Below are 24,992 nucleotides of genomic sequence, written 5' to 3' on the forward strand. Positions count from 1 at the left end.
CTGCAAACAGAGCATGACGACTGCGGCAGCGGGCAGCATAATTGCGATGAGAATGCCATCTGCACCAACACTGTCCAAGGACACAGCTGCACCTGCAAACCAGGCTACGTGGGCAACGGGACCATCTGCAGAGGTAGGCTGGTTGCTGCGGGGGTGAGGCTGCCCATGAGCTGCCTCCCTGCCTGGGTTATTGGTGCTCCTGTCACAGGTCCTTTCTGTCCTTCTGGTGATTGACCCAGACCAAGGTTCCTGTCTCTGGTGGGGTCAGTGGGCAAGGGCGCTGTGCATCAGAGAAGAATAAAAATGCTCTGAGTCTGACTTTGGGCTAGAAGGAAGACGATGTGCTTGTGGGTCGAGCATGGTCCCACATCCTGGTGGCTGTCTCCAGCTTTGTCTGTTTGCTTGTGTTTGTGATGGATGCGCAGGTGGCTGAGGTGGGCGTCTGTTCTCTGAGAGCCCTGCTCAGACACCAAGAGGACCCCACTCATGGCCACTCTCTAGGTATCTGCTGGGATATAATGCTAAAAGTTTCAGCCCCTCTCTGTGTTTGGAACAATTCAGAGGCCAGTGCTCTGGTTTTTGTCTGCATTCAGGATAAATTCCCCTTACTCTGCTGTCTAATGGGAGCAGTCAGAGTCTGGTCTCTGACTCCACTCAGCTTTTCTCTCTTCTCTCTCCTGAACTCTCTCTCTATACCAGCGCCTTATTCCTCTCTATTCCTGCACATGCCAGCCACTTTCCTATCTGAGGCTGTGTGCTTGGGCTCCCCCACCCCACCTCCATGCTCATTTCCTTCAGGTCTCTACTCAAGTCTCTACCATCCTCAGAGACTTAATCTGATCATTCTATCGGGAATAGACCTCTAGGACTTCTCAGTCCCATACCCTCCTTTATTTGTCTTAACTAACCCAGCCTCTCAGAACATTATACATCGATGTGTTTATATTTCTGTATTATCTGTCCCCTCATAAGCTCTGTGAGAGTGACTGCTCGGTCATTCTCCCTGCTCTTTTCCCATCAACTAGAATGGTACCCGGCACACTGTAAGCATCAGCGATCATTCACTGACTCAATCAGCCCAGAGGAAACAGACATCACACTGAAAAAGAGGCAAGATCTATATTAAAAAACAAACAAACAAACAAACAAAAAACAGGAAATAACCCTTTGGTATTATTATTCTCCCCATTTTAGAGGTCACACTATTGAGACACAGAAAGGTTAAGTAACTTACTCAAGGACACATAGCACTCTAGCAGTATTCTTCGGCAGAGATGACATAATGATGATGAGAAATAATATACAGTGGCTAAGTCACCATATTCATGCATTAGATTAGAGGTGAATCTTATTATATTGATTGTATTCTGTCTCAGTGAGGTTGGGGTAAACAGCCTCATGCATGACTGAAAGGGAAATGGGTGAAAGTTTTTAATGGCAAGTTGACAAAATCAATCTACTTTTAAAGTAAATCTGAAGGGTCTTAGAGAGATTCTCTTGATTCCATTGATTTTACTTCTTGAAATATGTTCCAAGCATATGCTTTTGAGGGAGAAAAAAATGCACGTACAGGGATATTTTCACTACATTATTTGTATTCACTGAAAACTAAAAACAGCTCAAGTGTCTGGAAGTGGTGGAATGATTTAATTTATTTGGAGTATTGGTTCATGGAATAGAATACAGTGGTTTGAAATTCTGAGCATATGTATGCACATACATGCACATGCATATACACACCATACTAAAAGACATACTTTTAAGAAAAAAAGAAAAAGAAATAAAACCAAGTTATAGGACAGTACATATAGTGTCATCACTTGGCTAATTTATTATTTATAAATATCTATACATATATTTATGTAAATGCAGTGACATGGCAACCATGCATGTCGCCTTATTAACCATGGGGACAGGTGAAAAAGAACATTCACTTATTGCTATGTATGAATTCAGTGTTGTTTGTGTCTCCTCTAATGGGGATTTATATATGTAATATTTGTATGTTTTTTAAAAAATTCCATGAGTCAAATAAAGAAACTAGCACTCAGTGTTTAAAAGAAGACTTGAATATATTTCTAAAACAAAACGAAAAAGGAATGTAAACATTAATATAATTCCACGGAATATCAAGCCCCTGCTGGTGCATGAGATCTAATGCTGTAAATCTGAGGAGCAACGCAGGGAATTGATCTTAATGCATTTTGTTCAGAGCGATCTTACCTCATAAATGATAGTGGTTGCATCAGGTGAGTGCGTTTGTTGGCCAGCCCCTCTCTTGCCATATGTGCTTGGTTGTGGCATCACATTTTGTGGAATTTGAAAGTCCTCACTGCAAAAAATATGAGTTCAAATAAAATTCCTGGTGTCCACAGACTCTGAAAATACATCTTCCCCAAAAATTATAAATTAGGGCTAATCATTTTCTTAATGTAATTCTCATGATCAGTCATGTAAACCTCAATAAAATCAGGAGAATCTTGCATTTCGTCAGTGTTGTGTGGGGAGCCATTGCTGCGGAGATGAAAAATTTGCCAAAGGACGTGGCGAGGTGGGGTTTAGACCTGATTTCCTTACTGGTGGGTTGTCACGTCTGTATTTTTACATACTACAATTGGGTCAATATCAGCTTCAACATTTATCCAGTAGTGTTATTGCAAGGAATTATTAAAGGAATATATATCACTGTTTTAAACTATCAAATGCTATAAAAGTGAAGACAGTATTATTGCTGGTACAATGATGAAGGACAAGGAAAAGGCAGTCCATGAGTTGGCTTGAATCTCAGCCTTGTGACTGAGGTACCCAGCTATGTGCCTGTTTCAAGGCATACATTTTACAGTTGAGTTTTCCACTTGTAACTGAATCATTTATAGAGGGAGTTGGACCAGGAGAATCAGACAGCTTTAATTCTTTTTTTTTCTTTAATGTTTAAAGCTTTCCTAGACATGGTGTTGTTCATGGCATTGGCTACATCTGGGTAGAAATGAACACTGCTAACACTTCTATTAACAAGCAAAACACAGGCAACTGTTTCTTGAACAATGCTAATTAGTGAAAATTCTCTTAGATGGGCTTTCCTGGTGACTGCTGCCCATGTAAGGAGTTTTGGTTTGTTTTGTTTTTCTCACGGAGATGGAAAAATACTCTCCCAGCTTCAACAACAATCATCAAGTATGTGCAAGACACCTTGTGGAATTGTTCACATATATTATCTTATTAATTCCCACCATAACCCTGGGAGGTTGATGGCATTGTCCTTTTTCAGGGGTAAATCTTGAGTAAGTCATAGCTGAATCTGATTAAACCTAGTGATTGTGACTGCTTTTAGTTTCTTTCCTCCCCCTGACCTTCCCTTCCTCTTTCTTTTTCTTTCCATTTGTCTTTTCTTTCTCTCTCGCCTACATCTCCCTTTTCCTCTCTGGCAGTTGATCGTTTAACACACACACTCTCACCTTCTCTCTCTTCCTCTCTAACTAGAAACTCTCATTGCACTGTCTCTTCCCCCCTTTGTTCTACAATCCATATTTTAAAGTTCACATTCTTGATAAACAGACAAAAGAATTTAAGCTATGCAACATCTGTTGTTGAATATTTTGGCATTTGAGGTTAAATGGAAAAAATACTTGCAAACTGTTGCAAATCAGATTTATATAACCAGACGTAAAGGTTGGGGTTGTCTGTGGAAGAGTATTTATCTGCTTCCACCCTCCCGCATTAATGTAGAACTGAAGGTAGATTTAAGCAGGCAGCTGTTGATAAATTGCTGATAGTCTAAGCCTTCTCTCTTGCCATTAGGGCTGGATAAGATCTGATGATGTTTGAAAACATTCTTGTCTTAATGACTGATAATATTGACACTGGTTTCATAAACATACAGTGAGTGTGAATTCTGTGTCTGGAGTGTAGCTTGCAGCATGAAAGGAGCAAGAGGCAAATAAAACAAGGTTCAGAGAGATTCTGCCGTTCAGTTTGGGAAGGGGATTTGACCAAATGCTTCCAAACCAGTTGAACAATTTACAAAATGGTACTGTCTCATGTGGAAGAGGCTTATAAAGAATTACTCAAAATACAGAGCTGTGTGGAAGACATGTTATGTGTTAGGACTCCACTGACTGCAGGTCAGAGAAATCTCCTGGAGGGACTGGCTTGTAATTTGCACAACTCGGGGTAAGATGAGTGTGGGATCCTTGTTAAAAAAAAAGTAGGAAAAATCTGGTCTTTAAAGGAACAAAACCATATAGCTTTTTCCTCTCTTCTGGGTCTCTTCCTCAACCTGTCATGATGTTTTTATTTACTATTTAATGTCACTCCTTTGGCCATGGTGATACTCCTAGGGTAAGTGCAGACCTTGAGAGGCACTTCAGGCCCACCCCGTATACACACACTTGGCACATGAACCTGGCCCACTGACTGCAGGGCTCCCATGTGCCCTGACCGAGGTGCTGTGACCTGGTTGGGCAGGGAAGCTAAGCCAGCTGTCTGCCCTTCCCTTGAGCCCGCTGCCCCAATCCACAGCCGATGGGCAGCCCAGGGGACTGTACTCTCCCCACTGAGTCCCTGGATCACTGAGGACTGTGCCTGCACGCTGCCTGCTGGGGGTGGTGGGGTGGCTTGACCATGCCCCACTGGAAACACCCAGAGCCTGCGTATCTAAACCCCACCCTCCCTGTGTCTGTGTGCAGGACCCTGCTGGAGAAACAGGGTGGCAGTTGTCCCTGCTCGAAGGGACTGGGGAACACAGAGCTGAGAACCCATCCTGGAGAGGGAGGAAGAAGTGGGAGTTGTGTTGGGCAGTCCTGACATGTGGTCCTCTGTCCCATTGAACTTCACTTGGAAAACTTATATTCAAAGATGGAATTATTAAGAACTTGAAGATGGTGACCACAGAACATGAATTCTCAGCCCCTTCTGAATTGGGGGTTCTGTGCAGCTGTGCTGGTTCCATGCTTGTGAAGTAACACCTGTCTATCAGCATTAGTGAGCTTTCCAGGCGGGTCATAGAACCTGAAGCAAAATGGTGCCTGGGACCCAGGATCAGGTGTCCAGGAGCTGGGCTGCTGTGAGGTGAGAACTAGGCTGCACATGTCCAGTTCCTCTCTTCACTCATCAACAATTGAGGGGGAATGAGAAGAAGGGGCCAGAGAAGGCAATGGCACCCCTACTCCAGTACTCTTGCCTGGAAAATTCCGTGGATAGAGGAGCCTGATAGGTTGCAGTCCATGGGGTCGCTAAAAGTTGGACACTAAGTTGCTAAGTGACTTAGCAGCAGCAGCAGCAGAGAAGAGGGGCAAAAGGCCAATGGGAAATAACTCCTAGGAAATCAGATAAATGGAAAAGAAGCACCTCCCTCCCCCACCCCCGAATCCACCAAGAATTTCTGCTACTGCTACTGCTAAGTCACTTCAGTCATGTCCGACTCTCTGCAACCGCATAGACGGCAGCCCACCAGGCTCCCCTGTCCCTGGGATTCTCCAGGCAAGAACACTGGAGTAGGTTGCCATTTCCTTCTCCAATGCATGAAAGTGAAAAGTGAAAGTGAAGTCTCTCAGTCTAAGACGTGGCAAAATGTTTGTGTTTCTAGTTTCACCTTTATTAAATGAAAGATAGGCAGGGAGCCACTTTGCAAAATTCAAAATTGTTTAAGTGAAAAATCAGAGCCATTGGGGTAAGTGGGAATTTTATTGGCTCATCCTCTTAGTATCTGTTCATCTGCCACAACCATCTCCTTGGTGGGAATAGTCTTTCTAGAGTCAGTTCCAAAGCTAGTGTGATGCCCTTGCTCAAAACCCACCAGCATTGCAGGAAACAGGGACTGGTGTCACACTCCTGGTGCCCCCACAATGTCCTCTGTTTTCTGGAGAAGTAGATTAATTAGCCACCCTTTGCCCAGTGTTTAATTTCAAACCATGCAAGGGGCTCTTTAAGTATTTTATATTTTGTGGCAATGTGGTTTTGTTTTTCCTAGTCTTCTAAGTCCAAGAAGCCCACCTTGGTCTCAGTCTGGGTGATCACCCCTCTTCTGTGCTCCAAAGAAACCCTTTAAACACTACAGCAGTCTTTATAATCTCCTGCTGCAGTTGCCTGTTGACTCATCTCTTGATGTGGAGGTCATTGCTGTGCATCTCTGATTAACCAGCATTTAGCACAGAGCTAAGCATGTTATACAGCTCAAGAGCTTCTTGATGAATAAACACATGAAGATGCCTTCCTATTGGAACATGCACTTGCTTGTCTAGAAGATTTTACAAGGAAGTGAAAGTCCGACCTAGGACACAGCTTCTAGAGCCTTACCCCAAGCTTGAGGAAATCATTGCTCCCACAGGTAGGTGTGCAAACTGACTTTAATGTTGAGTCTGATTGCTAATGGATGACTGACTTTCAAATAAAATCTTTGCAGTAAAATTCAATTCACTGTAGAAGTTCCTGCAACATAGGTGAATTCTTAAGGCACTTCAGAATGTCATGGTACTCCAAACTCATTTATTATGAGCATGCTTGCATTGAGGTGCATGTGCAGAGGGGCTGCTTCCAGAAATTTCTGTTTGAGGGGATGCTGGATCAATTGTATAAGAAAGATACAGTTGGGAGCAGAAGGCCAGAGAAGTTTTGATATAGACAGAAAGGTTAGTATGACCCTTCATATTAAAGATCTAAATGAAGTCCTGAATTAATAAATAATAGACATATCTCACATGCACAAAGATGCTTTCAGAGACTCGAAGGCAACATGAGAGGAAAGGAGAGGGAGAATAAAAGAGTTGTTTTAATAACATATCACTGAAGATAATAAAAATTAGTCAACTGCTAGGCTGTGAATCAGAGAAGTGATATTCAAAGATTTTGAAGGAAAATAGCAAGGGGACTAGGAAAGCCTTTGGCAAAAGTACTTAGAGTACTCTAGACAGAGTTGTGAAATGTGGTTAACAGAATGAGGAGGAATTCAGGAAGATCTCAGTCTAGAAGTCTGCCTTCAGATGTGCAGACAAAATGCTGGCAAGAATGGTGCGAGGCAAGATTGAATGATTTTGTGGGATGGTTTGACCCATTTAGACCCAAGGCTATTTGTAAAAACACATTCATATTGATAAATTGATAAGGGTTGTGAGTATATTTCTGAGTTATTTGAAGTAAAGCCTAAACTCATCAACAAGGCTCTTGAGGCCCTATGACAGCTTGGCTGCCTCTGAATATTCCAAGCCTCATCTCTTAAAATATCATCTTTCCCCATTTCCTCACCAGTCATACTTATGAGTTAACTAACCTTACTCCTAACAGAACAGCCAGATGACCTCATGCTCCTCTCCTCTCCTTGGGATCATTTATTACCCTGGAGTGAATTTGTTCATCCTCTTCTTATTCTGGTTGAAATCCTGTTCATACTTGTTAGGCCAGCTCAAGACCTTGTGCTTCCTGGGTGCTCAGTAATTAGGTAATGATGCAAAATGAGACTTGGCCAGTTCATCTGACACAAATCAACTCTGCTCTTGTAGCTTGATGTATTAATTACTACTAAATCTAGACCACCAGTGAGAAAATCAAAGGAAAATTAAAATTTTAAAGCCCATGCTTGTGCAATATCTGTTTCAATGTTTTAGAAAATCATCAATGGACCTGCTACTTAAGTTCAAAGACATTGTCTGTTGTACATAGAAAATTCATTTATTCTATTTTATGTTTCATTCCTACAGATGCTGAATGCCCCATAAATACTGAATGTCCTTTGGATACTGAATATAATTATACCAGAAATGATTAAATCCTTTAGCCTGTTTTGAGACACTAAGCAGCCCAAGTATGACTGCTGCTGCTTCTTTTTTTTTTTTTTTTTTGCATCTGTTAATATTTTCATTTATTTTTTTCCATCTATTTCAACAACTTTTTTTTTTTTAATTTGACCTCTTTTTAGACTCATTCACTTATTTACTCTGCAGTTCTAAAGTGGGCTATGTTTAGAGCTGGAAGGCATGTCACATGCTAGAGAGCCAAGGTAATAAGGGAAACATGACAGGTTACCAAGTCTGAGAAATTTCTATTTCCATAGCCACCCGCCCATCCCTGTGTGGCACGTGCTTATGGAGGGGGCATTGCCTTTTCATAGTGTGTCCTGGCTTTACGTAAGCAATAGAAAACGTTCAGGAGACTCAGATTAGTATTCCACTGTGTGGCCCCAAACAGCATGGAATCCTTTTCTTTGCTGCTTATTTAACTTTCAACTATAGATAAACTTGAGATCACTTGTTCCATAAAAATGGAGTTTTTTTTTTTTTTTTAACTCTGAGTACATGTTGGAGGTTTAGAGTGTTGCCATTGTCCTCTCCCTTCCTACAGTTTCAAATCAGTAGAAAATAGAAGTAGGTCAGCTAGGGAATCAGAGTGTGGCCTGTATCTTGGGCTGTCTGGGATCGTCAGGCCCCATTTCAGGGTCACCCTCTCCCACTCTGTCAGTTGTAGGGGGAGGAGCTGGAAGAGAGGATGCAGAGTCCTGACGCACAGAGGTGGGCAGTCCTGGAGATCTTACTGTGCCTGCGTGTAGGAGACCCGAGAAAAGAGATGACTTGCATTGTGCTGGGGACATGGTCTTAGGGGCACACATGATCCAGTCTTCATCTCACTTGCCAAATAGACACTTCTCATAAAGGAAAAAAGCTATTACTTGGGTATGGAAACTCAGAAACTGAAAACAATCATTCCACTGCCATTCCTTCCTGAGGGCTGGAGAAGAAAGCATGACAAAGACTCTCTCACCTCCACTGTTCCACCTCCAGAAATGCTAACCTATTTCGGATGCATTAATATGATCACTAATACAAGTAGACTGATAATAACAGTCGCCTGAGTATTGTGGTATCAGTACTGCAGTGTTAAGCAGCACTAAAATAACTTCAGCCTTATTTGTAAACTCACTGTCATGAAAATTCTTACCAAGAACTGTTACTAAGTTTAGATCTGTATGTATGTATTACAGTCCTTAAGGGGAGCAGGAAGAATGCTCTATAATACTGATTTAATTCTAAAAGAGAGGGAAGAGTCTTTAGGCCCATGAATGTATTATTATGCTTAAAATTTCAATAATGCTTCCTATAAAAGATGAGACTGGAGCTTGAAAATAGAACTGATTGTATAGTTTAAGCTATCAAGAGGCATTATGTTCATCAGCTTGATAAAGAAAGGCAGAAAGACACAGAAGCTGTATCGCAGTCTTGAAATGAGCAGGGGTATATTAAGAAGACAGGTACAAAAGGGAAGTTTGTGTGGCACAAGGTGCAAAATACTGGTGGTGTTATTTTGACTTAACAAGGAAGACCTTGATGTAGTCTTTTCATATCCTCTCCCTTCAAGTGCATTTTTTTCCTGGGTAAAAAAGAGTCTCTTGGATGCACTTAAAGCACTTTCCATCACTTACCAAAATCAGTGCTTACCTTTTAAAGTTTGCAGTCCAGTAGACATAACCGCATCCCTAGGGGCTTAAGGGATACACGTTAAACCAGCTTGTATCTCAGAGGGGGTGGAAATCTGACACTTAGACAAGTGTTGATTCTTTTGAGTGCACTTTGAGGTTCCACTTTGGTGAGTTACAGAGATGTTTCTTATCCGTAATTGTCACATCCAAAATGACTCATGAGATTAGCAGAGACATATAAATATATATCAGTTGATTTTATTTTAAAACAGGCTACTGAACATTGACTTTCTGGTGCAAAATTAAGATAAGACTGTCTTTCTTTCCTAAGGAACAATTCTCAATGGACCAGGAGACTTCCTTTAGGCAACATTACGAAAAGATGCCACAGTTGATCTATAGGCTCTCTCTTCGGTGATGATCTGTTTAGGGGAGCAGTTATTTCCAAAATATCTAAAGTATTTCACAACTGGTACTTTTATAGGTGATACCAGCTATACTTGGCATACCCATCTCAGCTCAGAATATACACAAAGGGCATATTTACCTTTTGTAGAACTGAAAAAGTCTAGTACCTGGATGGATGCCATATTTTAAAGCAAGATTAGTATGCATAGATCTGATTCTTCTTAATGCCTATTGTATTATGAAAGCTAAGCAGTCAGGAGCCTAGAACAGGTTCTGATGTTTGGTCTGCTTGGCCCAAAAACTTCTTAATGTTACTTTAGAGGCTTATATTGATTCAGATCTTTAAAAAAAAAATATATATATATATAAATACATTATTATTGAAGTATAGTTGACTTAGAGTGTTTCGGGTACAGCAAAGTGATTCAGTTATGGTATACACATATATTATTTTCCAGTATAGGTTATTACAAGTTATTGACTGTAGTTCCCTGTGCTATATAGCAAACCTTTGTTGCTTGTTGCATATCTATGTTTTAGTTAGAAATATAGCATTCTATTCATACTAAGTAAAACAGAATAAAAATGTCATAAATTTTTAGTTAGGCAAAAATTCATAAGTTTTCTAAAATATGTACTATATATATTGTTTATATTTATGCATACAAAAGCTTTTCTTCTATGCTTCATAAAAGCTTGAGAAAGAACATCAGAAAAAAAAAGAATAGATGGAGAAATTGGAAAGCAAATTAAATGAAATGGGAGCATTGAATATGAAATAGAAAAAGTGAAGCAAACTAGATAAAAGTACAAGATCATTATGTAGTCCAGTTGTTTTAAAACATGACTGCTCATTAGAAACATCTGGAGCTCTTGAGAAAAGAAAGCAATACCTGGGCATTTTGTATTCTTCAAAATATTTCAAGATAGTTCTGATATGCATCTGGATTTTAAAAAGTGATTATAGGTTTTTCTATTAAATCATAGTTTTGGTGATATAGTGTTCTATTATTTTCTTGTTGACAAATCATGATCAGTTCAGTTCATTCACTTAGTCATGTCCGACTCTTTGTGACCCCATGGACTGCAGCACGCCTGGTTTCCCTGGCCATCACCAACTCCCGGAGCTTACTCAAACTCATATCCATTGAATCTGTGATGCCATCCAACCATCTCATCCTCTGTCATCCCCTTCTCCTCTTGCTTTCAATCTTTCCCAGCATCAGGGTCTTTTCCAATGAGCCAGTTCTTCGCATAAGGTGGCCAAAGTATTGGAGTTTCAACATCAGCATCAGTCCTTCCAATGAATATTCAGGACTGATTTCCTTTACGATGGACTGGTTTGATCTTCTTGCTGTCCAAGGGACTCTCAAGAGTCTTCTCCAACACCACAGTTCAAAAGCATCAATCATGAAGCAATGATATTAAGTAATAGCTACATAATCACACTTGTGAAAGATGTTTATTAGTTTTCAAAATCAATAGCCAGATAAAAAATGAAAAAAAAAATGAAAGATACTTAGAATTGCAGGCCTTAATGGGAACATAATTAACTTAAAAATAAAAGATAATTATATACAATTTTGGAGGTCAAGCAGAGTGCTGTGGTAAATGGAAGTGCATATGCACATGTTTTCATCACCCAGCCAGTCTATGTCTTTTGGTTGGTTCATTTAATCCTTTCCATTTAAGATAAATATTGACATGTATGATCCTGTTCACATTTTCTTAATTGTTTGGGTTTATTTTCTGTAGATCTTTTCTTCTCTTGTGTTTCCTTCCTAGAGAAGTTCCTTTAGCATTTGTTTTAAAGCTGGTTTGGTGGTACTGAATTGTCTCAGCTTTTGCTTGTTTGGAAAACTTTTGATTTCTTCATCAGATCTGAAGGAGAGTCTTTCTGGGCAGAGTATTCTTGGTTGTAGGTCCTTCCCTTTCATCACTTGAAATATATCATGCCATTGCCTTCTGGCTTGTAGAGATTCTGTTGAGAAATCAGCTGATAAACTGATGGGAACTCCCTTGTATGTTATTTGTCATTTCCCCCTTTTTAATATTTTATCTTTGTCTTTAATTTTTGCCAGTTTGATTACTATGTGTCTTAGTGTGTTCCTCCTTGGGTCTATCCTGCCTGGGACTCTCTCTGCTTCCTGGACTTCACTATTTCCTTTCCCATGTTCAAAAAGTTTTCAACTATTATCTCTTCAAATATTTTCTCAGATCCTTTCTCTTTTTCTTCCTCTTATGGGACTCCTACAATGCAAATGTTGGTGCATTTAAAGTTATCTCAGAGGTCTGTTAGGCTGTCTTCATTTCTTTTCATTCTTTTTTCTATATTCTCTGACAGTGATTTCCATGATTCTGTCCTCCAGTTCATTTATCTATTTTTCTGCCTCAGTTATTCTGCTATTAATTCCTTCTAGTGTATTATTCATCTCTGTTTGTTCTTTGGTTCTTGTAGGTCTTTGGTAAACATTTCTTGCATCTTCTGCAAGAAGATGTTTTTCCTGGGATCCTCGATCATCTTCACTATCATTATTCTGAATTCTTTTTCTGGAAGGTTGCCTATCTCCACTTCATTTAGTTGTTTTTCTGTGGTTTTATCTTGTCCCTTCAGCTGAAACATAACTTTCTGCTTTTTCATTGTGATTAACTTTCTGTAATATGATTTTTGTTTTAGCTGCTGTGGGGCTGTGCTTCTTCTGTCTGCCCTATGATAGATGAGGCTAAGAGGCTTGTGTAGGCTTCTTGATGGGTGGGACTGGTGGTGGAAAAAACTGGGTCTTGCTCTGGTGGGCAGGGTCTTCCTCAGAAAAACATTAATCCAATTACCTGCTGATCGGTGGGACTGCACTCCCTCCCTGTTAATTGTTAGGCCTGAGGTGATCCAGCCTTGGGGTTTGTAGGCTCTAGGATAGGGTTAATGGCAACCTCCAAGAGTGTTCATGCCAAGGTGGACCTTCCAGGCCTGCTGCTGCCAGTGCCACCATCCTTGCGGTGAGCCCCTGCCCACCCACACCTCCACAGAGGCCCTCCAACCCTAGCAGGTGGTTTCGATTCAGTCTCCTGTGGCATCACTGCTCCTTTCCTCTGGGTCTTGGTGAGCATAAAATTTTGTTTGTGCCTTCCAAGACTGGAGTTTCGGTTCCCCCAGTGCTATGGAAGTCCTGTAATCAAATCCCACTGGCCTTCAATGCCAGATTCCCTGGGGATTCCCAGTCCCTTTGTCAGATCCAGGCGGGGAAGCCTGATGTGAGGTTCAGAACCTTCACAACGGGAGGGACCCTTAACAAGTGGGAGAACTTCTTTGGTATTATTGTTCTCCAGTTTGTGGGTCACCTACACTGCCAGTATGGGATTTGATTTTATTGAGATTGTGCCCCTCCTCCCATCTTGCTGCAGCTTCTTTGTCTTTGGACGTAGGGTATCTTTTCTTGGTGGGTTCCAATGTGTCCTGTTGATGGTTCAACAGCTAGTTGTAATTTTGGTGCCCTCAAAGGAGGAGATGAGCACACGTCTGTGTACTCCACCATCTTGAGCTGGAAGCCAATTCAGATCTTTATTAAGACAAGGGATGAACTGAAAAACATTTACAAAGAATGTGTAAATGTCAGCAGAGTCTGGTGGTAGTGGTCACTGTGATTCTTCCTCAACAGGATTTTTGTGGGATGATAAACTCATACTGACCAGTAGAACGTGATGAGGTTCTCTCTTGCCTGCTTTCACATTTCTGTCTCACCCTATTTCCAATGCAAGGATGCGTTTCTTCATTTCAGCCTCATACATACCACTCTTTGTTTTCTAGAATAAAGTTAGATATGTTCCTGACAGAGTAATTCAGCTCTGTTGACAACTGCTCAAAAACTTAGTCCGTAAAATACAGCTATCTTCCAACTCAACCAAACTGAGTTTGGTATCTCTTTCTTCTGTTTCTCTTTCCCAGTCTTCTCATTTATACATTGTTATTGTTGTTCAGTTGCTAAGTTGTGTCCGACTTTTTGTGACTCCATGAATTGAATTTATACATAGATGTTTATTTTCCAGGACATCTGTATTATACCTTGTTCTGTGATAATGAACCAAACAATCTCTTGTTACTCGTTTCCTTATTTGCTAATAGATATAATGACATTTTCAAATTTTTCTCACCCTTAGCTGCTAAATTTTAGGGAAAACTGGCACGTAGTAGGGCTAACGTGAAACTGCCTGTATGAGGTTAGGACACAGTGGTAGCCTCTGTCAGAGACAAGCTTGAGAATTTCAGTAATTTCAAAATAGTAAGTTCTTATTTATCACACACTAAGAGGTGATGATGAGTGGAGGCCACGCTCCACACAGCAATACAGGGACCCACTCACCTTCCCTCTTGTAGCTGTGGCCTTTTCTTGGTTCTCAGAATTCTCACCGTTCCATCAGCAGATGGGGAAAGAGAATTAGGTCCTATGTGGGAGGTTTGCATGGGCCAGATCTAAATGTGGTGCAGACTTCTTTGCTCACATGCCCTTGAGCAGTAGTAGGTTGGTGGCCACCCTTAACAATACAGCAGAGTGTCTGTGAGCTTGGGAAGGAGAGGGAGGCACAGCTATCAGCAAACACTCACAGTCTCTGCTATATTATTGTTGTAAATACAATTCTAAGTGAATAAAAATGACTACATTATTATTTGTAGAAAATAAACTTCCATATGCAATACTAAAATGGATTCTGGCTGATGCACTGTGAAGATCATTTGTAGGCTTTCAAATAAGAAAGACTGGGAGTAGCCAGGGCTTAAAATGGTCTCCAGTTGAACGCACTTATTCTTTCCAGCCGTGTCATCACCACTTCTTTCTGGCTTCAGTCAAATTAAAGAGGGTTCACTTTTTATCTAAGCTTAAGATCCAGCCTGTTACAAGAAAAATTGAGAAACTCCTTTATGGGTCACTTGAAAGTAATGCAAAAACTCAGACTCATTAAACGTCTCTTGAATAGAAGTGCCAGTCACATAGTAAAGTCAGTCTCCACCTGAGCCCTGAGTCTCATAATCCTGTTACTTAAATAATTGATTTTTGCTTGTTAATACAACTCTCTTCCTATTGTTTGTGATCATTTCTTCCCAAATCACTGAATTTTTCATTTTTAAACTTACATAAATCACATGTTGATTCTCTTGCCCTGTGTCCTTCTATCATCTTACTTACTTAGGGAAATACTGTTTGTAATGTGCCATATTCTGAAACAGACACTGGGCAGGGATGAGGCAAAATTTCAACTATTTATTCAAATATAATTTAACTATACTTTTAAGTTGTGTTAGGAATAATGTATTAAGATAGAGTTTCTTTTAAGTAGAATACTAAAATTTCATAAAGTGGGTATTTTGCTTAAGTGACTATATAAATATAGGAGGAATTCTAGATATTCTTCTGAAACATAGGCTTATTTTTGGAGATGTGACAAGATGAGGTTGGAAAATGGTTTGAATTCAGCCTCCTAGAGTCTTTAAAGCAAGGAAATGACTTTTGGCATCTAGATGGAAAACTGTTTTGCACAGATAAAGATATTGGACATTAGTATATTCATTTATAGTATCTCTCTAAAGACCATATTAAGTAAAAGAAAAATAATAAATTTCCTAAAAGGTGACCTGCTTTATGTTTAACAAAACAAAATAAAACATACACATGCCATACACAAATGTATGGTTTGAAATTAGTAGAAGACATAAAAGCTCTAAGACAGCAATGCCCAGTTGAAATATAATGTAAAACACATATGTTGATTTAAATTTCCTAGAAGTTACATTAACAAAGGAAAGAAGAAATAGGTTTCACATCTCTCAATCCAGACATTTCAAGTGCTCTACAGATAGCTGTGCCTACTGACTACCACAGCAGCTATAAAGCTTTCAGGATACATTTCCGTTAATAAGAATATGGCACATTCTTTAATCTGTACCCCTAAGCACACAGAGGAGATGTCTAGAGAAGCAGCATGGCACCCCGAAAGGAAGAAATGAGCTTTCCATCATTTTCTTTGTTATGTTGAGCAGCCTGGGCCTGGCTTTGCTTTTTGAATGCAAAACTGTAGTGTTTATTAAGCAGACAGATGGCTGGAATCCATATACCAGGGGCTGGAAATATCTAATTCCTTCTACAGTATAACATTTCCTGTCTCAGGATGAAATTTCCCCATCAAGTCACAAATTGAATAGAAATGAGTAGCATTTATCAAAGATCAAATTATACTAAGATAAGAGAGAGTAGAAGGGAAAACAACAAGTCTAGAGCATTTACTTTTGTTGCATTTTAAGATTAATTTCGTATTAAAAACAATTCGTAAGACAGTAGGCATATGTGTTTCGTAATGACCTGCTTACCATGATGATGCTTATCAACTTTAAATAGTGACATGCTCTGCAGCCTCTCATGACAGCCATTAGCCAGAGGAGAGCCATGCATTCTAAAGAACAGGGAAACAGGGCAATTTTTGGATAATTTTTTGACATGCTTGTCCATGACACTTATCCATGGACTCCTACTTGAATGCTGAATTTACAAAGAAAAAAAAAAACCCTCATTATTTTAGACCCAGATAATTTAGAATTTGAAATAATTTTATTGAGATTGAATTAGCCAGAGGCAGCCCCAAACACTGTAAATACAAGGACTTTTGAATTGGGCACTCTTAATATCAAATCTTGACAGTGACACATACTGTGGGATGTAGGGCATCGTCTCTTCGCTTTCTGCAGTTGCTTGCTCACCTAATGAATGTGGAGGAAATGACACCAACTTCATAGTGGATATTACCACTCCTGTCTTTTCCAGTTCGATTGCTTTCCAGTCCACCCAGGACACATCCGGATCCAGTGATTATCCACAGTTTACCTGCAGGCTGGATGACAGAGTGATGAAGGGCATGGCTTCTGGAGCTAGACTTCTGTTTGGTTAGAAGTCTGGCCCTTATGCTTAAGTCAGCTGTGCATCTTGGGCACTCATAACCGATGCGTGCCTCACTTTAAGAACTGGTCATAATAGTTGTATCTACTTCCATGTGTTGTTTTCAAGACTAAGTGAGCTATAAGTGTTTAGGGCATGGCCTCGAATGTAGTGGGTACTGTTGAGTATCTCTCTCCCATGTGACTCTATGCTGAAGATCCCCCCATGCATCCCAATGACGTTAAGGATGGAATTCACACTTCTCTAAGGATGGAATTCACACGTCTTAGCCTGGTATAGTGGCCTTTCCTGATCCACTGGCTATCTACCTATTTAGTCTTATTTCTTGCCACTTCCTCTCCAATAAAACCTGCCCTACTTTAGTCACACCATCTACAGTGTTCCAAATCTCCCTTGCTGTGGAATAGTTCAACAGTTATGAGTGCATGGATTGTTGAGATCAGTCTGCTGGTTCAATACTGGTTTCTAGCACTTAGCAGTTCTGACCTGAAGGCTAAATAAAGTGCCTATACATAGTGTGTTCTTAGTTGTTACATCCTCACTTTGAATGAAATGTCTGCTTTCATTTTTATTTGGTGGTTACTGTCCTTCAAAATGCACTTGAAGTTCTACCTTTTTCAAACCATCTGCCTTCACCTCTACTCTGTGCTCCTGCATAGCATTCTCTCTCTTGGCATCTATCACACCATAGTATAACTGCTAATTTACTTAATTGGTCTCCCTTACTGGCCTGGGAAGACAGACAGGATGTCCTTTTCATCTTTGTGTCCATAAAGTTTAGCAGATAAGGGTTATTTAATAATTATTTGTTGAGGAAAATAAGCAATAGCATAGTTGTGGGGATTAAGTGAAATAACCCATGTTGACCATTTGGCACATAGTTCCTTTCCTCTAAAATTTACTTTTAGGTAGCCATGTCATGTGGGAAAAGGGTTTTGTGTTTTACTGAGAAAGGAAAGTCAATAAATCAGGATCCTGCTCACAGTAAAACATTCGACATTTGATCTCTATTTGGATGTGTCTTTTAGCATGGCTATGTACCCAGAATCCCACCCTTTTGACAGCTAGCATTTATTGAGCACATATAGGCTAGGCATGGTGCTAAGAGCTTTACAACAGATATCTCATTTATTTCCCAATTTTTTTTATTTGAAATATTTTTTATTTTGTATACATGTATGTTTCAAACAGCTGAACCCTGCTCACAATTCATATACTGGACATGAGACACAGCATACAGAGCTCACCCATCACAGGGAGATGGTGGGGCCCAGGACCTGGTGGAATGCCTGGGGCTGCACCGAGTCTAAAGACAGCAGCTACAGAGGTGGTGAGGAGTCAACAGGCAGGCCCGCCTGCTCAACAGTCTAAGGCTAGGTCCCAGGTCACCTCCTGGAATGGAGAATTTCAGGGTTGAAAGGCCAACCCTGTTACCTGGTGAGCATCACCTAAAACCCCAACTCTTCTCCCGCCACATACCTCTCCCCAGCTTGTCCCTTATGGATGGGGCTTTTTAGGCCATAGAATCCCTTCTTATAGTTCTCTGTGAAGAAGGCAGAATCATTGTCCCCATAATAGACATGAGGAAACTGAGGCTTTAGAAAGGATGAGGCAATTAACTACATAATCTAGGACAGGGATTCCCTGGTCAGTTCAGCTCAGTTGCTCAGTCGTGTCCAACTCTTTGCAGCCCCATGGACTGCAGCATGCCAGGCGTCCCTGGTAGCTCACATGGTAAAGAATCCACCTACAATGCAGGAGACCCAGGTTCTATTGCTGGGTTGGAAGATCCCCTGGAAAAGGGAATGGCTACCCACTCCAGTGTTCTTGCCTGGAGAATCCCCATGGACAGAGGGGCCTGGTGGGCTATAGCCCTTGGGGTCACAAAGCAACTGAGCGAATAACACATACAGACACACACACACACACACACTGAAACAGGGATAAGGTTAGATAAGCAAAAGAGAGTTTTTATCATGTGTGTTAATACCAAGATGTTATGTGGATACAAGTTTAGAGAATGCCAAGACTTATCCTGGAACACAGATCATGAGGGAATAATAGGCTTTTCTTGAGAAAATTGTAAGGGAAGGAAACTTCTGGGACATGACCAAGGACTTGATTGTTGGTGAGGACCTGATTCTTGCCCCATTTGGTGGAGGAAGCATTCTCTGAAGAGAAAGGGGATTGAGGGAAATATATTGACTACCAGCTGATGTCCCATAGCCAAAGTCTTTGGGACAAAACAGAGCAGGAGCTGGAAGGAGAAAGGGGGCAGTAGGTCTGATATTGAGTTTGAATTAAGGGTTGTATTTGGGGTGACAGAGGTCAGAGGCATGCACAGCCTGACTAGATAAGTCTCGTATTCCAGTGATGGTTCCTGAGGTGAAGTCAGAGGAATGACAAAACCTAGATCACAGACAGTTGAGGGAAAAGGAGGCTGGTCAGAGTACAGAACTAGATACCTGTCAATTTTACCGCTTAGCATTCTTTCACCGTGTTGGTAACCATCTCTTAGTTTCCTTCTAGAAGCCGCCTCTCTGCATTTATAGTCTGTACAGCCCTAGTGTTGAAACCCATAACCCTTCTCTGACACAATAATTGAAATGCATTTTCCTGGCCACAAAAATTGGTTCAGGCTTGACATGTTACCCAAGGAGATCCAGTTAGTTCTCACTCCACTGCCCCACCCTGGTTACATTCAACTGACTTTTCTATTGTGGAAGAGAATCTGGAAGAATATGACCAGGAACATTTATGGCCATTTTGAAACAACAGGGGAGAGGCTGTCTGAGAATGACTCCAACACACAAAACAGAGTGAAGGTTGAACCAGGTCCTAAGGATATAGTTGCAACTTGTGTATTCAGGGATGCCTGAAGTGGGACCACCCCTAGCGTTGCTTAATTCTTTTGATCTGGGTTTTCTGTCATTTTCTAAGGAAGCACTGGCTGTTGGTATGGTAACTCAACTGCTTTGTGAAGGAAAGCAGTAAAAATCCTTAACATTCCAGTGGGGAAAAGCTTTGTATTTCTATGAGTATAACATATATCTGGAATAAAGGCGATGTGACTTAGGGTGGTCAAGGTTCTTACTGTTAAGCTAAAGGAAGCAGTGATTTAGATGGATGAAAAATTAGCAGTTTTGGCTGCGGACTTGTACTGTATGTTTTTCTTTCCTCTTTCATGGCTAGATTATTATCAGTCTCACTATCCTTATATGAAGATTTTTTTCTTCTTTCCTAAAACAGTTATTTATTGTATGACTGCATATGTGGGGCTTTGTGGATGCTTTTCTTCTCTTCACTATTTTCTGGAGCCTTTTAGTTCAGGTCAGGAAAACAGGCACCGGTTTGCATCATTCATACCATCCTCAAAACCCACAGGGATCCTCCTTCGTTCCTGGCTGTTGGAGTTAAAATATCATTTCCCTCTTCTTTAGAATGGTGCTGCTTTGATTCCTTATCAGATTCCAGCTGGATTTGAGGAACTGTAGCCTAATCACCCAGGTTGGTAGAAAAGGGTTTTCAGATTTTTTTCTCTGGCTAAGAATTGAAATACAAATAAACTCAGAATAGTACCCCTCTGGGGAAGATTAAGTCAATGACTCTAATTCAGATGATTCTGTTAAGTTGTATTATCTTGAGCAAAGCACTCTATTGCTTGACATTTTAGATGATAAATATTGGGGGAAAGGAGTAAAAAGAGTAACTCTCACTTTCTCTTACATCATGATACATGCAGAAATGATACTCTTTGATAGGCATATTGGTATAAATAGATGAGGCTGCTTACTGCTGAGGATCATGTTGCTGGGCAGAGGGTATCAATCGTAGCACACCTTACCCTGTTCCTGATGCTCTGATTGGAAAGCCTTTGAATTTGTAAACTGTAAGGACTCGATTTTGGTTCTAGCTCAGCCGCTCAACCCCACTATATTCTTGTGGCATTTTCCTCTCCTTTTTAAAAAAAATTTTGCTCTACTATAGTTTATTTACAGTGTGTATTTCAGACGTACAGCAGAGTATATGTATAAATATATGTATAATTGTATATATACATATATATGTATGTATATATGCATACATACATATATATACACATACATATATATATACACACACATACAAAGAGTGTGTATATATATATATATATATATATATACACACACTCTTTTTTTACATTCTGTTACACAATAAGCACCCCACTTCAGTACTCTTGCTAGAAAATCCCATGGACGGAGGAGCCTGGTAGGCTGTAGTCCATGGGGTCGCTAAGAGTTGGACACGACTGAGCGACTTCACTTTCACTTCTCACTTTCATGCATTGGAGAAGGAAATGGCAACCCACTCCAGTGTTCTTGCCTGGAGAATCCCAGGGACGGCGGGGCCTGGTGGGCTGCCGTCTATGGGGTCGCACAGAGTCGGACACGACTGAAGCGACTTAGCAGCAGCAGCAGCAGCAGCACACTATAAGTTATTATTTTATAGTTCCCTGTGCTAAACAGTAGGTCCTTGTTGATTATTTTATATATATTTTAATCTCAAACTCCTAATTTGTCCCTTTCCTTTCCCTTTTAGTAACCATAGTTTATTTTCTGTGTCTGCGAGTTTATTTATGCTTTGTAAGTAAATTTACTTGTATCATTTTCATAGATTCCACATGTAAACAATATCATATGATATTTGTCTTTCTCTGCTTGACTTACTTTACTTGGTATGAGCATCTCTAGATTCATCCATGTTGCTGCAAATGACATCATTTCATTCTTCTTGTGGCTGAGTGATATTTCGTTTTGTTCCTCAGTTCTAGATCCTTAAATGAGGAATCTGAGGTCTAGTCCAAATGTAAATGTCTATATGCCAGGAGCATTTTCAGATCTGATGAACAGAGGTTTCTGAGGTACACTGAGGCTTTAAGCATGAAAGCATAAACCTGAAGCTCATTACTTAGATCTGTTTAATTACTGCTAGTCATCCTCGTTTTGTGCTGGTCTCAGCCTATCAATAACAAATATTGTGGTTTGCCTTTAAGATGCCAAAGATCATCATTTATTATACCTTATTTTTCTTCTACTTGATGTAGTCTTTAGAGAGATACTGTAAATGAACATAGTCTTATTTTTCTTAGTTTGATTACAGGATGCCCTTCAGCAATTTTTTTTCAGGAAACTGAAAAAATTAAAGTTTGTTACTTATAAGACCTAGAAATTATATATCTGGAGCAGCGTAGTGAGCTCACAAGGGGTTGAGCCCAGAGGCAAGATGAAGCCTAGGGTTCTGCCTTTATTGGGGTCAAGGGTGGAGGCTTAGGGTTTTGTGGGCTCAATCTCTATTAATAGGACATATTTAAGATGTAAGAGTGGGGATTTAGAGCATAGAAAGAGGAGAAAAAGTAATCAAAATGATTAAATATTGAAGTCAATCAAGGTCTCTAAAACAACTGTGTCCCAGCTCTTTATCTAGTTGTGAGGGTGGAAGTGTGTTTGTGATAACCATCTTTGAAGGGAATACCTCTTTGAAATGAATGCCTTGGTAACCAAAGTTTTAATTAGACACTTGTATTACAAAAAAGAAACAGCAACCGGAAAGCTATCAGGGCTTATACCCCAATACCTTTAAAAAAAAATCAGACCTACATTATTTAAGATACCTGTATGGGGCTTCCCTGGTGGCTCAGACAGTAAAGAATCTGCCTGCAGTGTGAAAGACCTGGGTTTTTGATCCCTGGGTTGGGAGGATCCCCTGGAGAAGGAAAAGGCTACCCACTCCAGTAGAGAGGGTCAGGATCTGGGTTAAGTACTCAGAGATTATTCATAGACTTTCTGAACTAAAAAGAAGAATTGAGATAATTCATTCCCCAAACACAAAAACAGTCTCCTAAAGACATCAGAGTATATTTACATAGAGCATCATGCAGATGCACAGTTGAGGATGCTCAGAGCCAACTCCTAGTTGTTCTTTGTCAGCATAGGAAGAAAAGCATAAATACATAATCCATGCATTATTAACCAACATACTCCTCCTTAGCCAAGTCTTTAGCATATAAAAGTAGTGACATTTCAGTATCAATATCCTGTTAGCATCTAATAAGAGCAGGAACTGACCACTTTGATTGGACAGGACAGCATTAGATCTACCAGGTTTGGACAGTTGAGGTCAAATGATCCCATAAGGAATATGAGGAGTCTACAGGTGCCCCTCACCCACCCTCCCCACTCAGGGTGCAAGAGAATCAATAATTCATAGTCATAGCCTAGGCAAACTTTTGGCAATGGTATGAACAAGTGCTATGATCTGAATGTGTGTGTCCCCATCAAGTTCACATGTTGAATTCTTAAACTCTGAGGTATTAGGAGGGGGGGTCTTTTAAGGGTTCTCAAGTCACAAGGGTGGAAGTCTCATGAATGGGATTAGTGCCTTATAAAAGAGGCTCCAGAGAGCTCTTTAGCCCCTTCCAACATATGAGGACACAAAGGTTATGAACTAGGAAGAATGCTGGCACCTTGAGTACTCCCCAGCTCTCAGAGCTACAAGAAATGCATTTCTGTTTATTTCACAAGCCCAGAGGCTGTGACCAAGTTGGCCCTGGCACACCCGATCTTCTGACACCAGATAGTATGAAGGGAAGTTCAGTGTTTACTGCAGACACCAAAATAAGGAGTGCAGGCCGCTAATGCTGAAACACCTGAACTTCCTGATAGGCTTCAGGGAAGGGATTTTAAAGGCAAAATGAGGATTATATCATACAGGATCAGCTCATGCAAAGTTGTCTCCTTGGTTGATGATGAGGTAATAGGATGGTGTCCCAATTTATCATCAGGCTTCAGGTTCTAGCCAATCTGGGGGCTATTTGCTTTTGGTCATCATGCAGTTAGTTTCTTCCATCTAGTGAGGGTTTTAATATCTTTAAAACAGCTCAAAAGTGCACATTAGATAGTGTTATCTATGTCCTTTCGGGAGGAGCTAAAGATTCTGTGACTCTGCTATATGGCTGACTTACCGTTTAAATTGCTTCCAGTACTCCTGGCCCAACCGCTACTCTCTGCTATTACCTGTTCACATTCTTTCAACCAGTAGTTTTTGAGCCAACCTTTTGTGACTCAGGGAAAAATCTGGAGATTAAAGCTTTTCTATAAACAAGCCAAGAAGTAGAGGAATGAGAGTGGGGAAAGTCTGTCCCATAGGGCCCGGATCAGTTATGTAACCTGAGGTTGAGAACCCACGTTTCTAATTCTTGTAATCTTTTCATTATTCCATGATCCCTTTCTCTGCTTGTTTGTTTCACAGCTCGGTTTATATGCTACTGTACATACTACAACGACAGTGATAGAGTGGAAACTATGATTTACACAGCAGTTTTCCTCTTATTAAAGTTTAAAGTAGTTTTTACTGTTATTTCCCAGATTACCTTGGAGGGAAATATTGTTGTCAACTCTTTTACAGATGATGAAACTTTAGTTGAAAGAGGGAGGGAGTAAGTAGTTCAAGGCCACGCAACAAATGTATGCTCAAAGTCAAATGCAGACTCCTTGAATGTGGAATATACTCTTCTTCCAATGTATGGATCATAAAGTCAACCATGTACTATAATATTCAACTTGTGACATTTTTGTTAGCAAAGAGGGAGATATGATTGCACTGGTTTGGGATAGACATGTCGTCATCATATGTTATAATTCATGCCACACTTTTTGATCAATAGGGATCTGTCAGATGTTTACAGTCAGGGGTGTGATGGTCAAAACAAAACCTTGATCTGGGTTCAGGAATAGATTTCTCTGATGGTTTGAACAAGCTATTTTTATTTATATTATTTGAAAAAATATTTACTTTGTTTTTTAAATTATTTTTTTTATTGAAGGATAATTGCTGTACAGAACTCTGCTGTTGTCTCTCAAACTATTTATTTATTTTAATTGGAAGATAATTACTTTGCAATATTGTAATGGCCCATGCCATGCATCAACATGAATCAGCCATAGGCATTGAAATATAGTTGATTTATAATATTGTTTCAGGTGTTCAGCAAAATGATTCAGTTTCATATATATGTGCATAGGTATATGTGTGAGTATATATTCTTTTTTAGATTCTTTTCCCATATATAATGAACAACTTATTTTTAAGTTGAGTAATGAGGGTGAGTAGACATTAGTAAAATAAACAAGGACAAAGAATAAGACATCCATGTCAAAGAAGCAGTGTGGGCCAGTTGCAAGCAAGCATTCATGTATATGGACCTA

The 24,992-nt window shown here is 40.2% G+C and overlaps 1 protein-coding gene across 2 annotated transcripts in view; it reads left to right on the plus strand.

Moving 5' to 3' along the window:
• Positions 1–24,992, plus strand: part of NELL1 (neural EGFL like 1) — a 1,034,994-nt gene that overhangs the window by 649,114 nt on the left and 360,888 nt on the right. For both annotated transcript variants that reach the window (XM_055581358.1, XM_055581357.1), the window contains one exon: positions 11–133. In XM_055581358.1, coding sequence (XP_055437333.1) covers positions 11–133 — 123 coding nt within the window. The remainder of the gene's footprint in view (positions 1–10; positions 134–24,992) is intronic.

This window comes from Bubalus kerabau, chromosome 5 (assembly GCF_029407905.1).
Source record: "Bubalus kerabau isolate K-KA32 ecotype Philippines breed swamp buffalo chromosome 5, PCC_UOA_SB_1v2, whole genome shotgun sequence".
Classification (NCBI taxonomy): Eukaryota; Metazoa; Chordata; class Mammalia; order Artiodactyla; family Bovidae; genus Bubalus; species Bubalus kerabau.